We start from the raw sequence: 17846 nt of genomic DNA, 5'->3' as shown, positions 1-17846 counted from the left end.
AGTCAATTCTGAATGACACAGGTAACCAGTGTAGTGACATCAAAACTGCAGAGATGTGTTCGGATTTTCTTTTCCTGGTAAGGATTCTAGCAGCTGCATTCTGCACTCGTTGCAAACGATTGATGTCTTTTTTGGGTAGTCCTGAGAGGAGTGCATTACAGTAATCTAGCCGACTGAAAACAAACGCATGAACTAATTTCTCTGCATCTGTCGATGATATAAGAGGTCTAACTCTTCCTATGTTTCTTAGGTGAAAAAATGCTGTCCTAGTGATCTGATTAATATGCGATTTAAAATTCAGATTACAATCAACGGTTACCCCTAAGCTTTTTACCTCCGATTTGACTTTTAATCCTAATGCATCCAGTTTATTTCTAATAGCCTCATTGTATCCATTATTGCCAATCACTAAGATTTCGGTTTTTTCTTTATTTAATTTGAGAAAGTTACTATTCATCCATTCTGAGATACAGGTTAGACATTGTGTTAGCGAATCAAGAGATTTGGGGTCATCAGGTGCTATTGATAAATACAGCTGTGTGTCATCAGCATAGCTGTGGTAGCTCACGTTGTGCCCTGAGATAATCTGACCTAATGGAAGCATGTAGATTGAGAAGAGCAGTGGACCCAGGATAGAGCCTTGTGGAACACCATATAGGATATCATGTGTCTTTGAGTTATAATTACCACAACTAACAAAGAATTATCTCTCTGCCAGGTAGGATTCAAACCAATTTAAGCCACCGATCACCTTAGGGTCAGGCAGCTCTTTCACCATCTCTTTCAGCTCCTGTATGTCCCAGTTACGGTGTATCATAATGGTGGTAGGGTTGTCAGCACCCACTGGTTGGGAGGGGTCATGACGAGGGTTCGGGACTTCAGTGAGGGGGCATGAAAGAGAAGAATCTTGTGGGGTTTGTGGTCGGAAAGGGGAATAATTATTGTCTTTCGGGAAGGAGGTGGGATTCTGTCGGGATTGTGTATGGCTTCTAGTGCGTTGAGAAATGGATGGCCCTGACGATTTTATAGGACTGGGATCATCTGTGTCTGAATCAGTGTGTGTGGATGGGTCATATTGAGCTTGCTGATCGAAAAAATCTGCTCCTGGGGGATCATCCTGTAAGTTAGGAGCACTTGGACGTGGAGGTGGGAGGCTGATGCTATATTATATGCAGGGTCATCTTTGTAATTTTTTCTTCGTTTGCCTGTGGACTGTGGTCCCGAATTTAACTGCACTTTCTGTAATGCCAGCAGTAGTTCCTCTTTTTCTTTTCTCGTTTTAACTTCTGCCGCTAATAGCTCGTTTCTTTTCTGGGCCGCCTCTAATGTGCGGTCTTTGATTACTAATTCCCATCTGTCAAACATATCCATGCGATATGGTCCTCCATTACAGCAGCCCTGCGTATTTCTACACAGGATTTTCCTAATTTCCGTTATCTCACCTGCATCTGCAGTCCCTTGAATTGGCCAACGCCTGCCACTCTGCTTTTTCCACTTTTTGCATGATTTCTTGAAATCTAAACCTTTATTCTTTTCTACGAATTTTCTAGGTGACCCATTTTTACATGGCATCTGCTGATCCTCCGAAAATAATCCTTCCAACATAAATGATTTCGAGCCCTCAGAGCGTCGACTAGCAGGCTTACTGTTATAAGTTCCCATTATGTCCCCTTGTTCTTCCTGAGTCCTGTATTAATTTTCCAACTATGTACTGATTCGTCTATTCCCTTGACCGTATGAATTAGCGAGGTATTAAGTGTGCCACTCACTGTTCCCTACTCTTCCCTTCTTTAAGTCCCAAGGGGAGACACCTAGCTATCGGTCCTGTCCCAGTTCCCAGGAGAACACGGTATTTCCCTATTTGTATGTAGATTTATTTATTCCGTCCTAACAGTAAACCTGCAAGATCTGTGCTCTTTTCTATTTATATTTCCATCCACCCCATTACACGTTCCGTTAGCCTGTCCTCTCACATCCCCGGATTCCAGCTCAGGTGACTTCGTGTCCGATTCTGTTCAGCAGAATACTACATCAATACGTCCATCCGAGTCTAGGATATGGGTGAGGCCAGTATCCCTTCGTCAGACCTTTCGTATGCGTCAAACTGCTTGGGTCAAGTCTCCATCACCTTAAGCAACCCGTTGAGATATGAGTATGACTAGACGGCCAACAGGAAACTCGCCCTCCCAGGCGGTTGGAAATCCCCGAAACTTACCCCAGCCTGGAAGTGTTTAAACTCTGTCTGGAAATCCGTTCAGTCACCGTGGATGTAGCCAAAGAGGAGACCGGAGGCTCCTCACGCAGGAGCCGTCTCAGGACAGGGCAGTCCTAACCTTTGCCGGAGCTGCTTGCTCTGCTGCCGTGGCCCGTATTGGCGGCAGTCCATTTGAAAAGACGGATCACTGAGGTGGTCCCGCTCGAGGAGTCAGCCGGCCGTCTCTTGCCCCACGTCCGGGCGCCAGAAAACTGTGGACAGTTTTTCTATGGTGTCGTTTCTCGTGACTGAAGACAGAGAGATATAATTAAAGTTAATAAAAAATCTTTTATTCAAACACACCAGGCAAAGGTAAAATGACAGAAAAGCGCAGTCCTAGGACACCGCCCTTCATCTGCCCCCCGGCCAGGGTATCCCAAAGTTTTTATAGCGCTTTGTCTTGTGATTTCAATTACACAAGTACTGCAAAACAACAACAACGGTTAGTTCCTTAAAGCAATATATAAAAGCTAAGCTTTTTCTTATATCTCTAACTAAGCATTTTCTTACAGTCTCCAATATTGGCCACAAGACAAATGTCACGTAGCCCCTGTGACCTTGTGACTTTTTCACCGTCTCATTTACTTTGAGGAAGTTAACCAAGAAAACAGTTTGAATCATATAGAAACTGATTATGTTGAGCCCTTGCACAATATATTTTTGTCAGTTCGTAGCCTTTGTAACCGGGTTTACAAACATTGCTGAAATGAAAGTTTTTAGTCACCAAATACACAGAGTATGAGGTGCTCAGGAGAACATCTTTCTTCTACACAGGCTACGTCCGCACAGGCTCTCCAAAGTGCATGGAGTGCTGGGTGAGACCCGGACACGAAAGAGACGAACAAAGATCCCAGTTTTAAAGTCGAGGCTGCAACGTACGGGAGTCGAACCTCGGTCTCCGAATTCCTGGCCGTCGTGCTGTCGTTAGCTACTGCACCCTACCCCGTTTCTCATTCACTTTCTATGGTAGTGCTAAACAAATACCGATGCCTTCTAATTTTTCCACACTTTCTTTTTGGGGAGCGCTGTTCTGCAGGTTTTCGCTGCTCTCCCTGACTGAAGCCTCTCGGTGCATAGACAGGCTGGAGAGTTTTTCGTTTCTTTGGGTTTATCTACAAGTTTAGAGAATGGAATGCTGGAATTCATGTTCGAAGTTAATAGCGAAACATACAGATTATACGGTTTCATCGATCTCTCTCTCTCAATCTACCTGTACAGTTCCTTTTGCATCTATCTGGGTTGATGAAGATATGTAAATCTAGACTGACTGATATACATTAAAGGCACCATATGATGAGATAGATCCCCCCAGGGGTAATTTGGCTTTTAATATTAGCTCAATGAAGAACAACAGTATATGTGTACCAGAAATGACTAAATGGAAATGAAATTCCATACTCACCATTTAGCTCCAGTCACAGTGAGACATTCTCGCAGGCGTAATGCCGTTGGAATGAGATATATCGTGATGATAAGTTGACGTTTGATTTGCGATTGAACCTGCAGCAGTTTTGAACGAGCAATGGTATCTGAACTTTTGCGGGTTGAACGCTTGGAATAATTGTTCTTCGTGCAAGTGTGGGCTACGGCGGCGGAGAATCCAATACGTTTCTGGAGTGCAAGGCGAGGTCCGGACATGTAGGGGACGGCTGTCTTAAAAGTGTGGCTGCATTGGCCGGGAATCGAACCCGGGCCTCCCGCGTGGCAGGCGAGAATTCTACCACTGAACCACCAACGCGAGTTGAAACCCCTAACCCAATACGGATGCAATATACTTTTTGAGCACAGCCTTTGCCTTTGCGCTCTTCTCCATGCTTTGAAAGGCAGTGTCAGCTTGTCTCATTTATCTCTTACCCTCACTGCACACTGGATGGAATTAAACTTTCAGAACTCAATGAATATCGCAATTTTGTCTGCGTTGGATTCTGATCCATGAATGTGTAATCTGTTGACAACTTATTTTCAGTAGCTTCACGGTACTACTAGTTATTCAGGTCGCTGCCTTGCGGTTCACTGTTTCCAGAACATGCGGCTAATGCAACTGCAGGCTACGTCGGCACAGTCTCTCAATGGTGCATGGAGTGCTGGGTGGGACCCGGACACGAAAGAGACGAACAAAGATCACAGTTTTAAAGTTGAGGCCGCAACGGGCGGGAGTCGAACCTCGGTCTCCGCATTCACGGCCGTCATGCTGTCGCTAGCTACTGCACCCTACCCCGTTTCTCATTCACTTTCTATGGTAGTGCTAAACAAATACCGATGCCATCTCGTTTTCCACACTTTCTTTTTGGGGAGCGCTGTTGTGCGGTTTTCGCTGCTCTCCCTGACTGAAGCCTCTCGGTGCATAGACAGGCTGGAGAGTTTTTCGTTTCTTTGGGTTTATCTACAAGTTTACAGAATGGAATGCTGGAATTCATGTTCGAAGTTAATCGCGAAACATACAGATTATACGGTTTCATCGATCTCTCTCTTTTAATCTACCAGTACAGTTCCTGTTGCATCTATCTGGGTTGATGAAGATTTGTAAATCTAGACTAACTGATATACATTAAAGGCACCATATGATGAGACAGATCCCCCCAGGGGTAATTTGGCTTTTAATATTAGCTCAATGAAGAACTACAGTATATGTGCACCAGAAATGACTAAATGGAAATGAAATTCCATACTCACCATTTAGCTCCCGTTGCAGTGAGACATTCTCACAGGCGTAATGCCGTTGGAATGAGATATATCGTGATCATAAGCTGACGTTTGATTTGCGATTGAACCTCCAGCATTTTTGAACGAGCAATGGTATCTGTGCTTTTGCGGGTCGAATGCTTGGAATATTTGTTTTTATTGCAAGTGTGGGGTACGGCGGCGGAGAATCCAATACGCTTCTGGAGTGCAAGGCGAGGTCCGGACATGTAGGGGACGGCTGTCTTAAAACAGTGGCTGCATTGGCCGGGAATCGAACCCAGGACTCCCGCGTGGCAGGCGAGAATTCTACCACTGAACCACCAATACGAGACGAAAGCCCTAACCCAATACGGATGCAATATACTTTTTGACCACAGCCTTTGCCTTTGCGCTCTTCTCCATGCTTTGAAAGGCAGTGTCAGCTTGTCTCATTTATCTCTTACCCTCACTGCACAGTGGATGGAATTAAACTTTCAGAACTCAATGAATATCGCAATTTTGTCTGCATTGGATTCTGATCCACGAATGTGTAATCTGTTGACAACTTAATTTTCAGTAGTTCCACACTGTGAAAAAATTTTGTCCTTTCCAACTTAAAATTTTCTAGTGACCTGTTGCACTCAAAAATTTTAGTTCACCTAATTAAAGTTGTGTAAATTGATTATTTTGATTTGTGTTGACATCCTTACCATGTTGGCTCAAATAACAATAATAAGTTGTGTCAGTTAAATGTTTGGTACTCATCAGATCAGCTTGTTGTTCTAATTAGAAATTCTATGTTGTATTAAATACTGTTGTTTAGTTTAGTTAACTATAAAGCCAGTATTAAAAACCAAACACAACTGTAAATTTTATGCTCTACAAATTAAAACTAATATAGAATTTATTGAATAATACAGGACAAAAACAAAATACTTTAAATATTTTATTGACATATCACTTTAAATTCTTAACATTTATAACTTTGCAGCTGCAATATTACTGTGCATTTAAGCTATACAGAAAGAATGCTTTACATAAGAGCAGTAGAATGGTGATGGAATCCAGATTTAGAGACTTATTTAGAAAACAAATAAATCAAATAAGACAGCAGACCATTTAACAGTCAGTTCCATTTAACTAACATTTTTTAAAACAGTGATCAAAGACTTTTTTTTCTCTTCAAAAGCAGGTGCCCAAACTGACAAAATTAACTGGAATTGTCACACAGAAATTTGTATTATATTTGCAGATAGTTTGTTTTTTAGAGATTGCACTCTAGCAGTGTAGTCATTTCCAAGGTACTGGAACACTTTCTGGACCACCACAAATGTGTATTTAAGGTTCTTGCGATAGTTCATATTAAAAGCATAAAGTGGGCCAAACAGGACTGTAAAGGCATTTGTAACGTTTCCCAGGTTCTCCATAACCACCTCCTCTTCAAGGACAATTACAACATTTACTGCACTGCACAGCAATCTTGAAAGGACGCCATTCCTGACCAACTCTAAAATTCCCATCGTAATGTTCCTTGCAGAATTCTACAAAAGACATGAAATAAAATTAGACACTTCTTAAAAATGACCATTGTCATGAGTATCACATAAACTGTAACAAGATATCAAGTTCTGCGTATACTAATGCAAGTCACACCCCCATAAAACATCAAACTGATGCACCACAAAATGAGGAAAGCAAATTACCAGGATGGTTTTGAAATTGAGGCCAGCTCTTGTAGGTAGAAGGGAAGACTCAGAAGAACAGTGTCTCTCCTGTGCGCTGTTAAGTCTGTGGTCTGTGAAAGAAAAGAAAAACAAAACCAACACAAGATAAGGTCAATGAATGGAGGAAAAAGCGATTGCTTAGCTTATGATACACAGATAATGCTAAGCTGAAGCTAAAAAGAAAAATCTAGATTACTCTGAAGTTGATAAATTGGTAAAATTACTTTAGATATGTTATCTACCTGTATATCCTGTTCTTCTAGTAGATTCTCAATTTCTTTTTGAGCTCTGTACATCATAAGCAAGCCCACAGTAGAATGGTTCAGTGATGTTAGGAGTAACTTCATGATCAGCGCAGGTTATGCATAGAAATTCTGCATAAACCTATGTGTAAGCAAGACAGTGAGTGAGGACTGAGTTAATAAACTGCAGAAACATTAAAGTGACATGTGAAATTTAATACTTACCTGTTCTTCAACAAAAAGCCCTGGCCATCGTTGTTTAATTGTGTATAACATTGGCTGATCCTGTTGCATGGAAAATTTACAATAGCAGCACTGCATTGACTTTTGTTGAGAATTAAACATCTAAAATAAAAACACGACCAAAACAAAAAGTTATGTATTTAGGAGATTTTCAAACAGTAAATTTACATATAAAGACTCAAACTAAAAACACAATGGTGCTTACATTAATCTGATCACTGACAGAGAATGTTATAAATTAAAGTGAAAGTTCACCCTGGGCAGACATACCCAGCGTTAAATTCAAACTGGATAATGAATCCAACTGGAGTACTGCATAGATGTGTTACAATGTGATGAGAATGTTATACATATCATTAATAACATTAATTGATTAGAAAGTTATTCTTAAAAAAGCAATATAAATATTAATCAACTTCTATACAAAGTAATGTCAGATCTGCTAGCTATATAACAAAGTAAGGTAAACTCTGTACCAAATGATTATTAATACCCAAAATTTCACTAAAAGGATAACAAAATGCATAATCTTAACTATACTGTTTGTTAGTTGATTGGTTTATTAAATGGAGAGAAAAAATGAAATGGGAAAAGCTTCCAAGGCATGCCTCAGTTGTCACACTGTGCAAGGATAAAAATAATATGTGTAAAGCCAACCACCTAGTTTTAAAATTGTAATTACCACAACATAAGTGTTATCAATAGATAGGCAATTGCATTAATACATGTGCGTATGTGTATTATACATGTATATATATATATATATATATATATATATATATATATATATATATATATATATATATATATATATATATATATATATATATATATGTGTGTGTGTGTGTGTGTGTGTGTGTGTGTGTGTATTTATTACTGTTGTATCATCTATTTACAGTTGTGCTATCTAAAATACATGTTGTTTTCCGTGTCTTTTTGCTATTTGATGTTGGTGGGCTTATGTGTTTTCATGTGCTCTTCAGCTTGAGTTTGCTGGTCATTTGCCTTATGCAGAAGTTGTGTTAAGCCATGTGAAGTGTGTTTTGGTGTAGGAGCTCTGACACTACTTTGACATTCATGACGATACTTCGGGGGAAGATGAAATATTGGGCGCGTACTTAATATGCACTAACTACGTTTTCCATTGCTGTAAAGCACGCTACCTGCCTCTCTTGTTCAAACTGAGGAATCAGAGATGATAGATCTGTATAAGAAGCAGGCGTAGGGTCACCACTTTTCCTCCAAAGTGCCAACAAAGCACGCGTGCAATCGGCAGGATACATAAAATGCTAGTTTCACTGCATTTCACATCTGAATACGCATCCTCCACGGTGACAGAATGAACCTTACAACAGAACTGGCATGTTGTGCATTTACTGCTGAATTTACCGTAGATGCCAAAATCACGCAGGAAACCACTGCTGTGCTAACGCACCTTTACAGTAATCCACCAAAGTCCCGTACCTTACGATAGCGAGTGATTAAAGACCTACACAATAGTTTCTCAAAAAAGCGGAAGTTTGGACAGGGGCTTGCAAAAAGCCTATGTCGGCTTACTCGAAAATGGCAAATGTGGCTGAAAGCAAACAATTGTATTGTAATCATAAAAGTGATGCATTTGTGCTGACCTGCAGAGCTGTGTTAAAAACAGTATGCAAATAATATTAACTTTACAGAAAACTAAACTGAAAACTAATTACCTTGCTGACCAAGTTAATGTTCAAAGTATTAATTGTTAAAATAACAGTGAACAAAGTATGGAATTTGCATTACTGAACAAAATTACACATAAGTGTACAACTTCACTTACCTGTTAATGTATGACCGTTCATTTAACGTTGCTTTTGACAGATTAATGCACAGAAATTGCACAGTTCGTCGTTTGGAAAATTCCAAAATGTTTCAATTTACTCCTCAATTTGCACATGCTCAGTAGCTGAAAAGTACCAGGATTTTGCTCAGCCAACATGTATTTTTTTGTCAAACCTTAAAAGCTGACTAAGTACAGAAACATTATTTCACTTAATAAAATATTTTAAGTTGAATGGCAATTATTGCATATTCATCTATTCAACACATTTTTCTGTTTTAGGACAACATTATTTAACTCAGTTGTTGCACGAACATTTTTTTCTTCATAACCACAAATTTTCCTTTCTTGGATTTTTTACACTGCACGGTAGTACTAGTTATTCAGGTCGCCGCCTTGCGGTTCACTGTTTCCAGAACATGTGGCTAATGCAATTGCAGGCTACGTCGGCACAGGCTCTCCAAAGTGCATGGAGTGCTGGGTGAGACCTGGACACGAAAGAGACGAACAAAGATCCCAGTTTGAAAGTCGAGACCGCAACGGGCGGGAGTCCAACCTCGGTCTCCGCATTCCCGGCCGTCGCGCTGTCGTTAGCTACTGCACCCTACCCCGTTTCTCATTCGCTTTCTATGGTAGTGCTAAACAAATACCGATGCCATCTAATTTTTCCGCACTTCTTTTTGGGGAGCGCTGTTCTGCAGTTTTCGCTGCTCTCCCTGACTGAAGCCTCTCGGTGCATAGACATGGTGGAGAGTTTTTCGTTTCTTTGGGTTTATCTACAAGTTTACAGAATGGAATGCTGGAATTCATGTTCGAAGTTAATCGCGAAACATACAGATTATACGGTTTCATCGATCTCTCTCTCTCAATCTACCTGTACAGTTCCTGTTGCATCTATCTGGGTTGATGAAGATTTGTTAATCTAGACTGACTGATATACATTAAAGGCACAATATGATGAGATAGATCCCCCAGGTGTAATTTGGCTTTTAATATTAGCTCAATGAAGAACTACAGTATATGTGCACCAGAAATGACTAAATGGAAATGAAATTCCATACTCACAATTTAGCTCCAGACGCAGTGAGACATTCTCGTAGGCGTAATGCCGTTGGAATGAGATATATCGTGATGATAAGTTGACGTTTGATTTGCGATTGAACCTTCAGCATTTTTGAACGAACAATGGTATCTGTGCTTTTGCGGGTCGAACGCTTGGAATATTTATTCTTATTGCAAGTGTGGGGTACGGTGACGGAGAATCCAATACGCTTCTGGAGTGCAAGGCGAGGTCCGGACATGTATGGGACCGCTGTCTTAAAAGAGTGGCTGCATTGGCCGGGAATCGAACCCGGGCCTCCCGCGTGGCAGGCGAGAATTCTACCACTGAACCACCAATGCAAGACGAAAGCCCTAACCCAATATGGATGCAATATACTTTTTGACCACAGCCTTTGCGCTCTTCTCCATGCTTTGAAAGGCAGTGTCAGCTTGTCTCATTTATCTCTTACCCTCACTGCACAGTGGGTGGAATTAAACTTTCAGAACTCAATGAATATCGCAATTTTGTCTGCGCTGGATTCTGATCCACGAATGTGTAATCTGTTGACAACTTATTTTTCAGTAGTTCCACGGTAGTACTAGTTATTCAGGTCGCTGCCTTGCGGTTCACTGTTTCCAGAACGTGCGGCTAATGCAATTGCAGGCTACGTCGGCACAGGCTCTCCAAAGTGCATGGAGTGCTGGGTGGGACCTGGACACGAAAGAGACGAGCAATGATTGCAGTTTTAAAGTCGAGACCGCAACGGGCGGGAGTCGAACCCATTCTCCGCATTCACGGCCGTCGCGCTGTCGTTAGCTACTGCACCCTACCCCGTTTCTCATTCACTTTCTATGGTAGTGCTAAACAAATACCGATGCCTTCCAATTTTTCCACACTTCCTTTTTGGGGAGCGCTGTTCTGCGGTTTTCGCTGCTCTCCCTGACTGAAGCCTCTCGGTGCATAGACAGGCTGGAGAGTTTTTCGTTTCTTTGGGTTTATCTACAAGTTTAGAGAATGGAATGCTGGAATTCATGTTCGAAGTTAATCGCGAAACAAACAGATTATACGGTTTCATCGATCTCTCTCTCTCAATCTACCTGTACAGTTCCTTTTGCATCTATCTGGGTTGATGAAGATTTGTTAATCTAGACTGACTGATATACATTAAAAGTAGCGTATGATGACATAAATCCCCCAGGGGTAATTTGGCTTTTAATATTAGCTCAATGAAGAACTACAGTATAAGTGCACCAGAAATGACTAAATGGAAATGAAATTCCATACTCACCATTTAGCTCCAGTCTCAGTGAGACATTCTCGCAGGCGTAATGCCGTTGGAATGAGATATATCGTGATGATAAGTTGACGTTTGATTTGTGATTGGACCTGCAGCAGTTTTGAATGAGCAATGGTATCCGTGCTTTTGCGGGTCGGATGCTTGTAATATTTGTTCTTCGTGCAAGTGTGGGCTACTGCGGTGGAGAATCCAATACGCTTCTGGAGTGCAAATCTGGCTGCATTGGCCGGGAATCGAACCCTTACCTCCCTTAACCTTTCCCATTAATTGTCTATGGTAGGGCTAAACCACTATGGATGCAGTCTATTTTTCGCCTCTTCCGTTTCTTGCAGCGCTCTTCTGTGCATTTCGCCACTCTGCCTGCTTGCCTGCGTTTTTCTTTTTTTTATTAACTTAATCGTTTATGTTGGTATGTAGGTTTTTTCTGTTGATTCATTCACAATCTCATTAATTATACCTAATACTCTTTTCAAGTGGTCGCTATTTTTGCCTGTTGTATACGATCTATCTAGCGCCTTTCACTTCTATTCCCACTCTTGGCTCTCCTCTTGCCTGAGTGAAGCTTGTGTCGATTGATATAGGATTTATTTCTTTTTCACATAATTCTCTGAGTTTAAAAATGCATATACAGTATATTTAAAATAAAACTACTATATAGCTTATACTGTTATCTGTCTAGTGCCTTCTCTGTCCGTCATACTGCCTTCAAATCTATTTGAACTTTCTCTGTCTGCTTTCCTGCCTGTAGCGTCTGATAATTAATACATTATTTCATGTATTTTTTTTTACTTGAATTGCTGAAATACACACATACATGCAGTATAAAAAATGTAACTAATGTATGTCTGATACTGTTATCTGTCCAGTGCCTTTTCTGTCTGCTGTTATAGAGTGAATTCTATATCTGCGTATTATATTGTGCCTTCCATTTAATTCTGACAGTTTTATATCTATTACACAGTGCTTTTCCTATCTATCGGTTTATCTAGTGCCTTTCACATCTGTATATTCTGTTACTGCCTGTTGCCTTTCTGCAGCATCTGTCAATGAATAAACAGGCTGTAGTATTTTGCATTTATTTTTTGACTGCAGAGATAAAAATATAAAATACAACTATATTGCTAATAATAAGCAGACCGGAATCTTGAGATCTTAATGTGCGCTCAGGTTTGTAACTCATAATAAGTTCTGATAAGTAAGCCGGACCTCGGCCATTTAAGGCTTTATATGTTAAAAGGAGGATTTTGAAATCTGCACTAAACTTAACCGGGAGCCAGTGTGAGGATTTAAGAACTGGAGTTATGTGTTTGTACTTTTTTGTTCTTGTAATAATTCTCGCAGCAGCATTTTGGATTAACTGGAGGCTGTATAAAGAACAGTTTGAACATCCAGTGAACACCACATTGCAGTAGTCAATCCTACTAGAGATAAATGCATGAATTAGTTTCTCAGAATCCTGTTTATTTAGAAAGCGCCTTAATTTCCTGACATTTTTAAGATGGAAGAAACCTGATTTGGACAAGTTTGTAATGTGTTCTTTAAATAACATGCTAGAGTCAAAGATAACTAAATGACATTGATAACCTCTACAAATTCTAACAGTGGGTGTGTTGGCCTTTTAGAGAGTGGGATAAACGTTTGATTGAATGACAACTCACAATAGCTGATCTGACGAGTAAATACACTGGGAAAGTTTGGCAAGTCCATAGTATCCAGCATTTGACCCTCATTACATAAAGTTCTGATTTTAGTCATAGGGTACTACTGTATTATAAATAAGGATTTTTTTTTAAATCATACATTTATTTCACAAAAACCCCAACCTTGACATCAGTGCACTTAAATCTACGTGAGCAATTTGGTTAAATCAGTGGACTTTTGTCCTTTTTTGCTCTTCTGTGGCAGATTTGATTTTTAACTTAGTGATTCAATTCTCACTTGTCATGTCCACAGACTTTCATCCTCACACACCCATTAATGTTTACTCTGAAAGTGGACTGCACAAAGGTGTACATGAACCTAAACTGTGCTCAGATCACATCACTGTCCTTACATTAATTATTATGAATATACAAAAAGTGTATGGGGAAAGTACAGTGATTCGATATGCAGTTGGGGCCATAATGTGTTTGTGACATACCATAATATTCTCAAAACACATTTAATCCAATCTATTGGACTATAGCCTATCCCAGCAGTATCAGACACAAGGTATTAAAGATGAAGAGGTGCAGCTTGATAGACATGATGGAAACAACAAGAGTAGTAAGAGCAGTTAAAATGACAAAGAGTGAGGGGGCAATGAGGACCACTAGACATGGAGGGGCTTGAACGGGAGTTTGGCTGAATTCACTTCACTTGTCAGACCCCATCCATCCTGGGGTCTCCAGAAGCTTTTGAAGACAGGTAGACATCAATCTGAGAATGGATGCCAGTCGACAGCAGGGCACACTGGCACGCACATCCTCACAGGTGACGCAGTGGTAGTGCTGCTGCTTTGCAGTAAGGAGACTGTGGAAGATTGTGGGTTCGGTTCCTCCCTGTGTGGATAGCGCTTTGAGTACTGAGAAAAGCGCTATATAAATGTAATGAATTATTATTATTATTATTATTACATCCACACTCAGTTGCAAGACATGGAGATTAGCAGAGCAGACACAACTGTGTGATGTGAGAGGAAGATGGAGAAACTGAACAGACAAAGGCCATTAACACAGTGGAACCGATTGAGTCTCACTTTGAAAACAAGGTTTATTCAAGGAAGACTTGTTTGTCCAAATCCTAATTTCATAAGCAGTCTTCTTGGAATGCTCCCAGGAATGGAACTGAGGGTTGAGGCAGAATCACCAACCAGTGTGCCATTTATCTTATGTTAAATTAGCCATTTATTTTACAACATTTAACTAAATTCTTTATATCATTTCAGGCTTACATGAGAATTTCAGTTTCTCTCCATCTCCATCTGCTCAAACGTCTCATCCCTGCAAACTGCAACACAAACAGAAGGAGAAAATGAAGAAATCAAAAAGAGAATCAAGAATTTTGATGGCTGCCTCTATGCCCTGCAGTTCTGTTTCTGTGAGAGAAGCCATCAACACTAATCAACAACAAGGGCCTAACTCGGATCAAGAGGCTTTGTGTGCTGGCCAGGAGTGTAAACAACACAAATCTGAATTTAAAAGTGTCGATTCGTTTCATGTATCGCCGTATTGCTGTTCTGAGTGTGGCAAACAATTCCTGCATAAGTGCAGTCTTACAGTTCATATAAGAAAACACACTGGAGAAAAACCTCATTGCTGCTCTGAATGTGGGAAACGATTTTATGACAGTTACAAGCTCCAAACGCACACAAGAATCCACACTGGAGAAAAGCCCTATGGCTGTGCTGAATGTGGCAAACGATTCATTCAAAGTAGCCATCTTCAGGCACACGCAAGGATTCACACAGGAGAAAAACCTCATTGCTGCTCTGAATGTGGAAAACGATTTTCTGACCGTTACAATCTCCAAACCCACACAAGAATCCACACTGGAGAAAAGCCGTATAGCTGTGCAGAGTGTGGAAAATTGTTCAAAAAAAGCAGCCACCTTCAGAGACACAAAAGAGTTCATACTGGAGAAAATCCATATGTTTGTTCTGAATGTGGGAAAAGATTTTCTGACCATCACAGACTCCAAACACACACAAGGATCCACACTGGAGAAAAGCCGTACAGGTGTGCAGAATGTGGAAAATTATTCATTGAAAGTAGTCACCTTCAGAGACATACGAGAGTTCATACTGGAGAAAAGCCATATGTCTGTGCTGAATGTGGAAAAAGATTCGCTGACAGTGGCAGTCTTCTTCTACACACACGAATTCATGCTGGAGAGAAGCCATTTTGCTGTCCAAAATGTGGAAAAAGATTCCTCCAAAATGGCGGTCTTCAGACACACTTAAGAATTCATACCGGAGAAAAACCTTATTGGTGCTCTGAATGTGGCAAGCAATTTTCTGACAGACGTAGTTTTCGAAGACATACAAGAATCCACACAGGAGGAAAATGTGGCTAAGTGTGGCAAACAATTCACTGACCGTAGCCATTTTCAGAGACACCCGAGTTTTTCCTGGAGTTCATAGTGAAAACAACAGAAACAGTGCCAGATGCGCTGGATCACAGGACTAATAAAGAGAAGCTTTCTGGCCCATATTGACATCCTGCCAATTAGCATTAAGTCCATATGAATTGCAAAAGAAAGCATAATTAGGATCAATGAAGGTTCTACACAGAGCCCTCGCCGCAAACTTAAAGGATCTTAATACATAATTCGCCAGTCTCCTCACTCATTCACTCATGTCCGTCCGAAGCCGAATGCGCAGTCGCCTTCTGCGCACGTCGCCTTCTGCGCATGTCCAAAGCTGAATGTGCAATCGCCTTCTGCGCAGCTGCCCGAAAAACCTTACGAGACCGACATCGCAGCAGGCAGCGGATTTACGGCCGCGAAAATTCAAAGAGAAAGGCGACTACGATTAAAGCTCTAGAGGCCTGAAAGGCGATTTCGACTACAGCTCCAGGCCTAATTACGCATTCATTCAATACACCTATATCAGGTTTGTGGTGCTTATACTTATTATATATTATACTGTTCCACTCGTGCCCATTTCATCTTACGTTGTCAAAATGGGCTCTTTGTCTAGTTAAGAAATAAAGTAGCAAAACTACAATGGCCTGACCCATAAGTGAGGTTCGCTCCTGTCTTGTTAACAAGCACACACCCAGAAAAGCTGGAGAAATTAGCACTAAGAGAAGCTCTCTGTCTGTCCTTAATGTGGCAACCGATTCTCTCATACTTGGCAGTCTTCAGAATCCATGCTGTCCTGCAGTTGTGAATGTGGCAGGTGATTTTTTTCATAAGGGCAGCGTTCGCACGGAGAAGGGTGGTCAATTCATTCCAGATAAAAGCTGGGCTTGCAAGTAATGGAAGAAATGTTTTTTGGAATATTCTAGTTTTTGAGCTGATCACTCTTATGTGTTCAGGAGCTGGAGATGGGACATTGGACCCTGAGGTGTTGAATATCCGATCACTTTAATGAAGCCCCCTGTGTCGACACTTCATATCGAAGCTCTGTTACCACATGACTGATGAGGTCTGAAGCTCTGAACGTCACTGAAGCAGCAGGGGCCTCATGTATAATATGGTGTGTAGAATTCACACTAAAACAAAAGTGGAAATGGGTGTACACACAAAACAAAATTCAGATGCGCAAAACCTTGTGTAAGCCATCTTCCACGCACTTCTGCTCCATAAATCCCGGTCAGCGCCTGCTGCCCCACCCTGACTCCTCCCAGATTTACGCCCCTTTCAATATGCAAATCAATATACAGTAAATATCCCCTAAGTTGGTTTCCTCCCACAGTCCAAAGACATGCTGGTTAGGTGGATTGGCGATTCTAAATTGGCCGTAGTGTGTGCTTGGTGTGTGTGTGTGTGTGTCCTGCGGTGGGTTGGCACCCTGCCCAGGATTGATTCCTGCTTTGTGCCTTGTGTTGGCTGGGATTGGCTCCAGCAGACCCCCGTGACCCTGTGTTCGGATTCAGTGGGTTGGACAATGGATGGATGGATGGATCCCCTAAGTTCAGTGTTTTGTGAAAAAATAAATAATTTCAGCAAATGTGAAGTGGAAGCACAGAAAAACATACTATTTGTTGGCTTAAGCAGTGGTATAAACAACAAAAAGGAAGTTGATCGAGTGATACAGAGTGACGGAGACACTCAAAGTTCAAGTTCGGGGTCAGATATCAAAGTCGCCATGTTAAAGGCGTGTCGCAGCCCACCGTCTGTTTATTCCATTTCAGATGAGAGCTGACCCCCCCGTGCTGACGACACGAATCCACGGGTTGATGGTGCTGCTGCACACACACCTCTGCCTCGGAAACTGCCAGGTGACCTTCTGGCTGTGTGCTTGCAGACGTTGTTCTGGACTCAGAAATTGGATAAGAGATGTGGCCAATTAACTTAGAAGAGCACGGCTATCACTATGTGATACTGTCAGTCAGTCATTTCCCAACCCGCCATATCCTAACACAGGGTCACGGGATGTCCAATCCCAGCCAACACAGGGCACAAGGCAGGAACAAATCCCGGACAAATTTTAACACTTCCTTTAATATTTCTATCTGTTACTCGTGCCATCTATTGGTGAAATCTTGAACTATTCTTCATATGAAAATTTCATTTCTTAAGTAACATGGATGAATTGATCAATTAGTGATACTGATTATTGATTCATGTATTGTCATCGGAAGTGAATAAGTGTGCCAAGTCATTTGGACACTAGGAAGTGGGTTCAATATCGATTACAAGCTTTGTACTAGACAACAAACAGGTGAAGTTAAAAGAAGTGTGGTAAGTAATAAATAATAAAAAAATCAGGAGTGGTCGCCCCTAGACTTTCTCGCATACTTCGAAATACTCTGCCGCCAGTGTGATACTGACCACACATTAAATGAATCGGTTAAAAAAACTAAATGCTGCATCTGATTATCTGTTTTGTCCATTCTGCTAATTGCGTTCAAACGACGTTGTAACACC

The 17846-nt window shown here is 41.1% G+C and overlaps 2 protein-coding genes, 1 long non-coding RNA gene and 3 other non-coding genes across 6 annotated transcripts in view; 2 read left to right on the top strand and 4 right to left on the bottom strand.

Moving 5' to 3' along the window:
* LOC114641605 (gastrula zinc finger protein XlCGF57.1-like) overlaps positions 1-17846 on the top strand; it is a 61073-nt gene that overhangs the window by 22305 nt on the left and 20922 nt on the right. The gene's annotated exons all lie outside the window — the stretch shown is intronic.
* Positions 3922-3992, bottom strand: trnag-gcc (transfer RNA glycine (anticodon GCC)). Its single transcript has one exon. It is a non-coding gene; the product is annotated as a tRNA-Gly (tRNA).
* Positions 5193-5263, bottom strand: trnag-gcc (transfer RNA glycine (anticodon GCC)). Its single transcript has one exon. It is a non-coding gene; the product is annotated as a tRNA-Gly (tRNA).
* On the bottom strand, positions 6934-9047 carry LOC127527795 (uncharacterized). Its single transcript, XR_007934921.1, has 3 exons — positions 8935-9047; positions 7107-7226; positions 6934-7023 (listed from the first exon to the last, which is right to left on the bottom strand). It is a non-coding gene; the product is annotated as an uncharacterized LOC127527795 (long non-coding RNA).
* Positions 10265-10335, bottom strand: trnag-gcc (transfer RNA glycine (anticodon GCC)). Its single transcript has one exon. It is a non-coding gene; the product is annotated as a tRNA-Gly (tRNA).
* Positions 14090-15586, top strand: LOC127527762 (gastrula zinc finger protein XlCGF8.2DB-like). Its single transcript, XM_051927598.1, has one exon. It carries the CDS (start codon positions 14286-14288, stop codon positions 15324-15326), a length of 1041 nt encoding a protein of 346 aa, XP_051783558.1. The 5' UTR covers positions 14090-14285; the 3' UTR covers positions 15327-15586.

The sequence above is a fragment of the Erpetoichthys calabaricus genome, chromosome 5 (genome assembly GCF_900747795.2).
Source record: "Erpetoichthys calabaricus chromosome 5, fErpCal1.3, whole genome shotgun sequence".
Classification (NCBI taxonomy): domain Eukaryota; kingdom Metazoa; phylum Chordata; class Cladistia; order Polypteriformes; family Polypteridae; genus Erpetoichthys; species Erpetoichthys calabaricus.
This window is presented reverse-complemented; position numbering and strand designations above follow the sequence as displayed.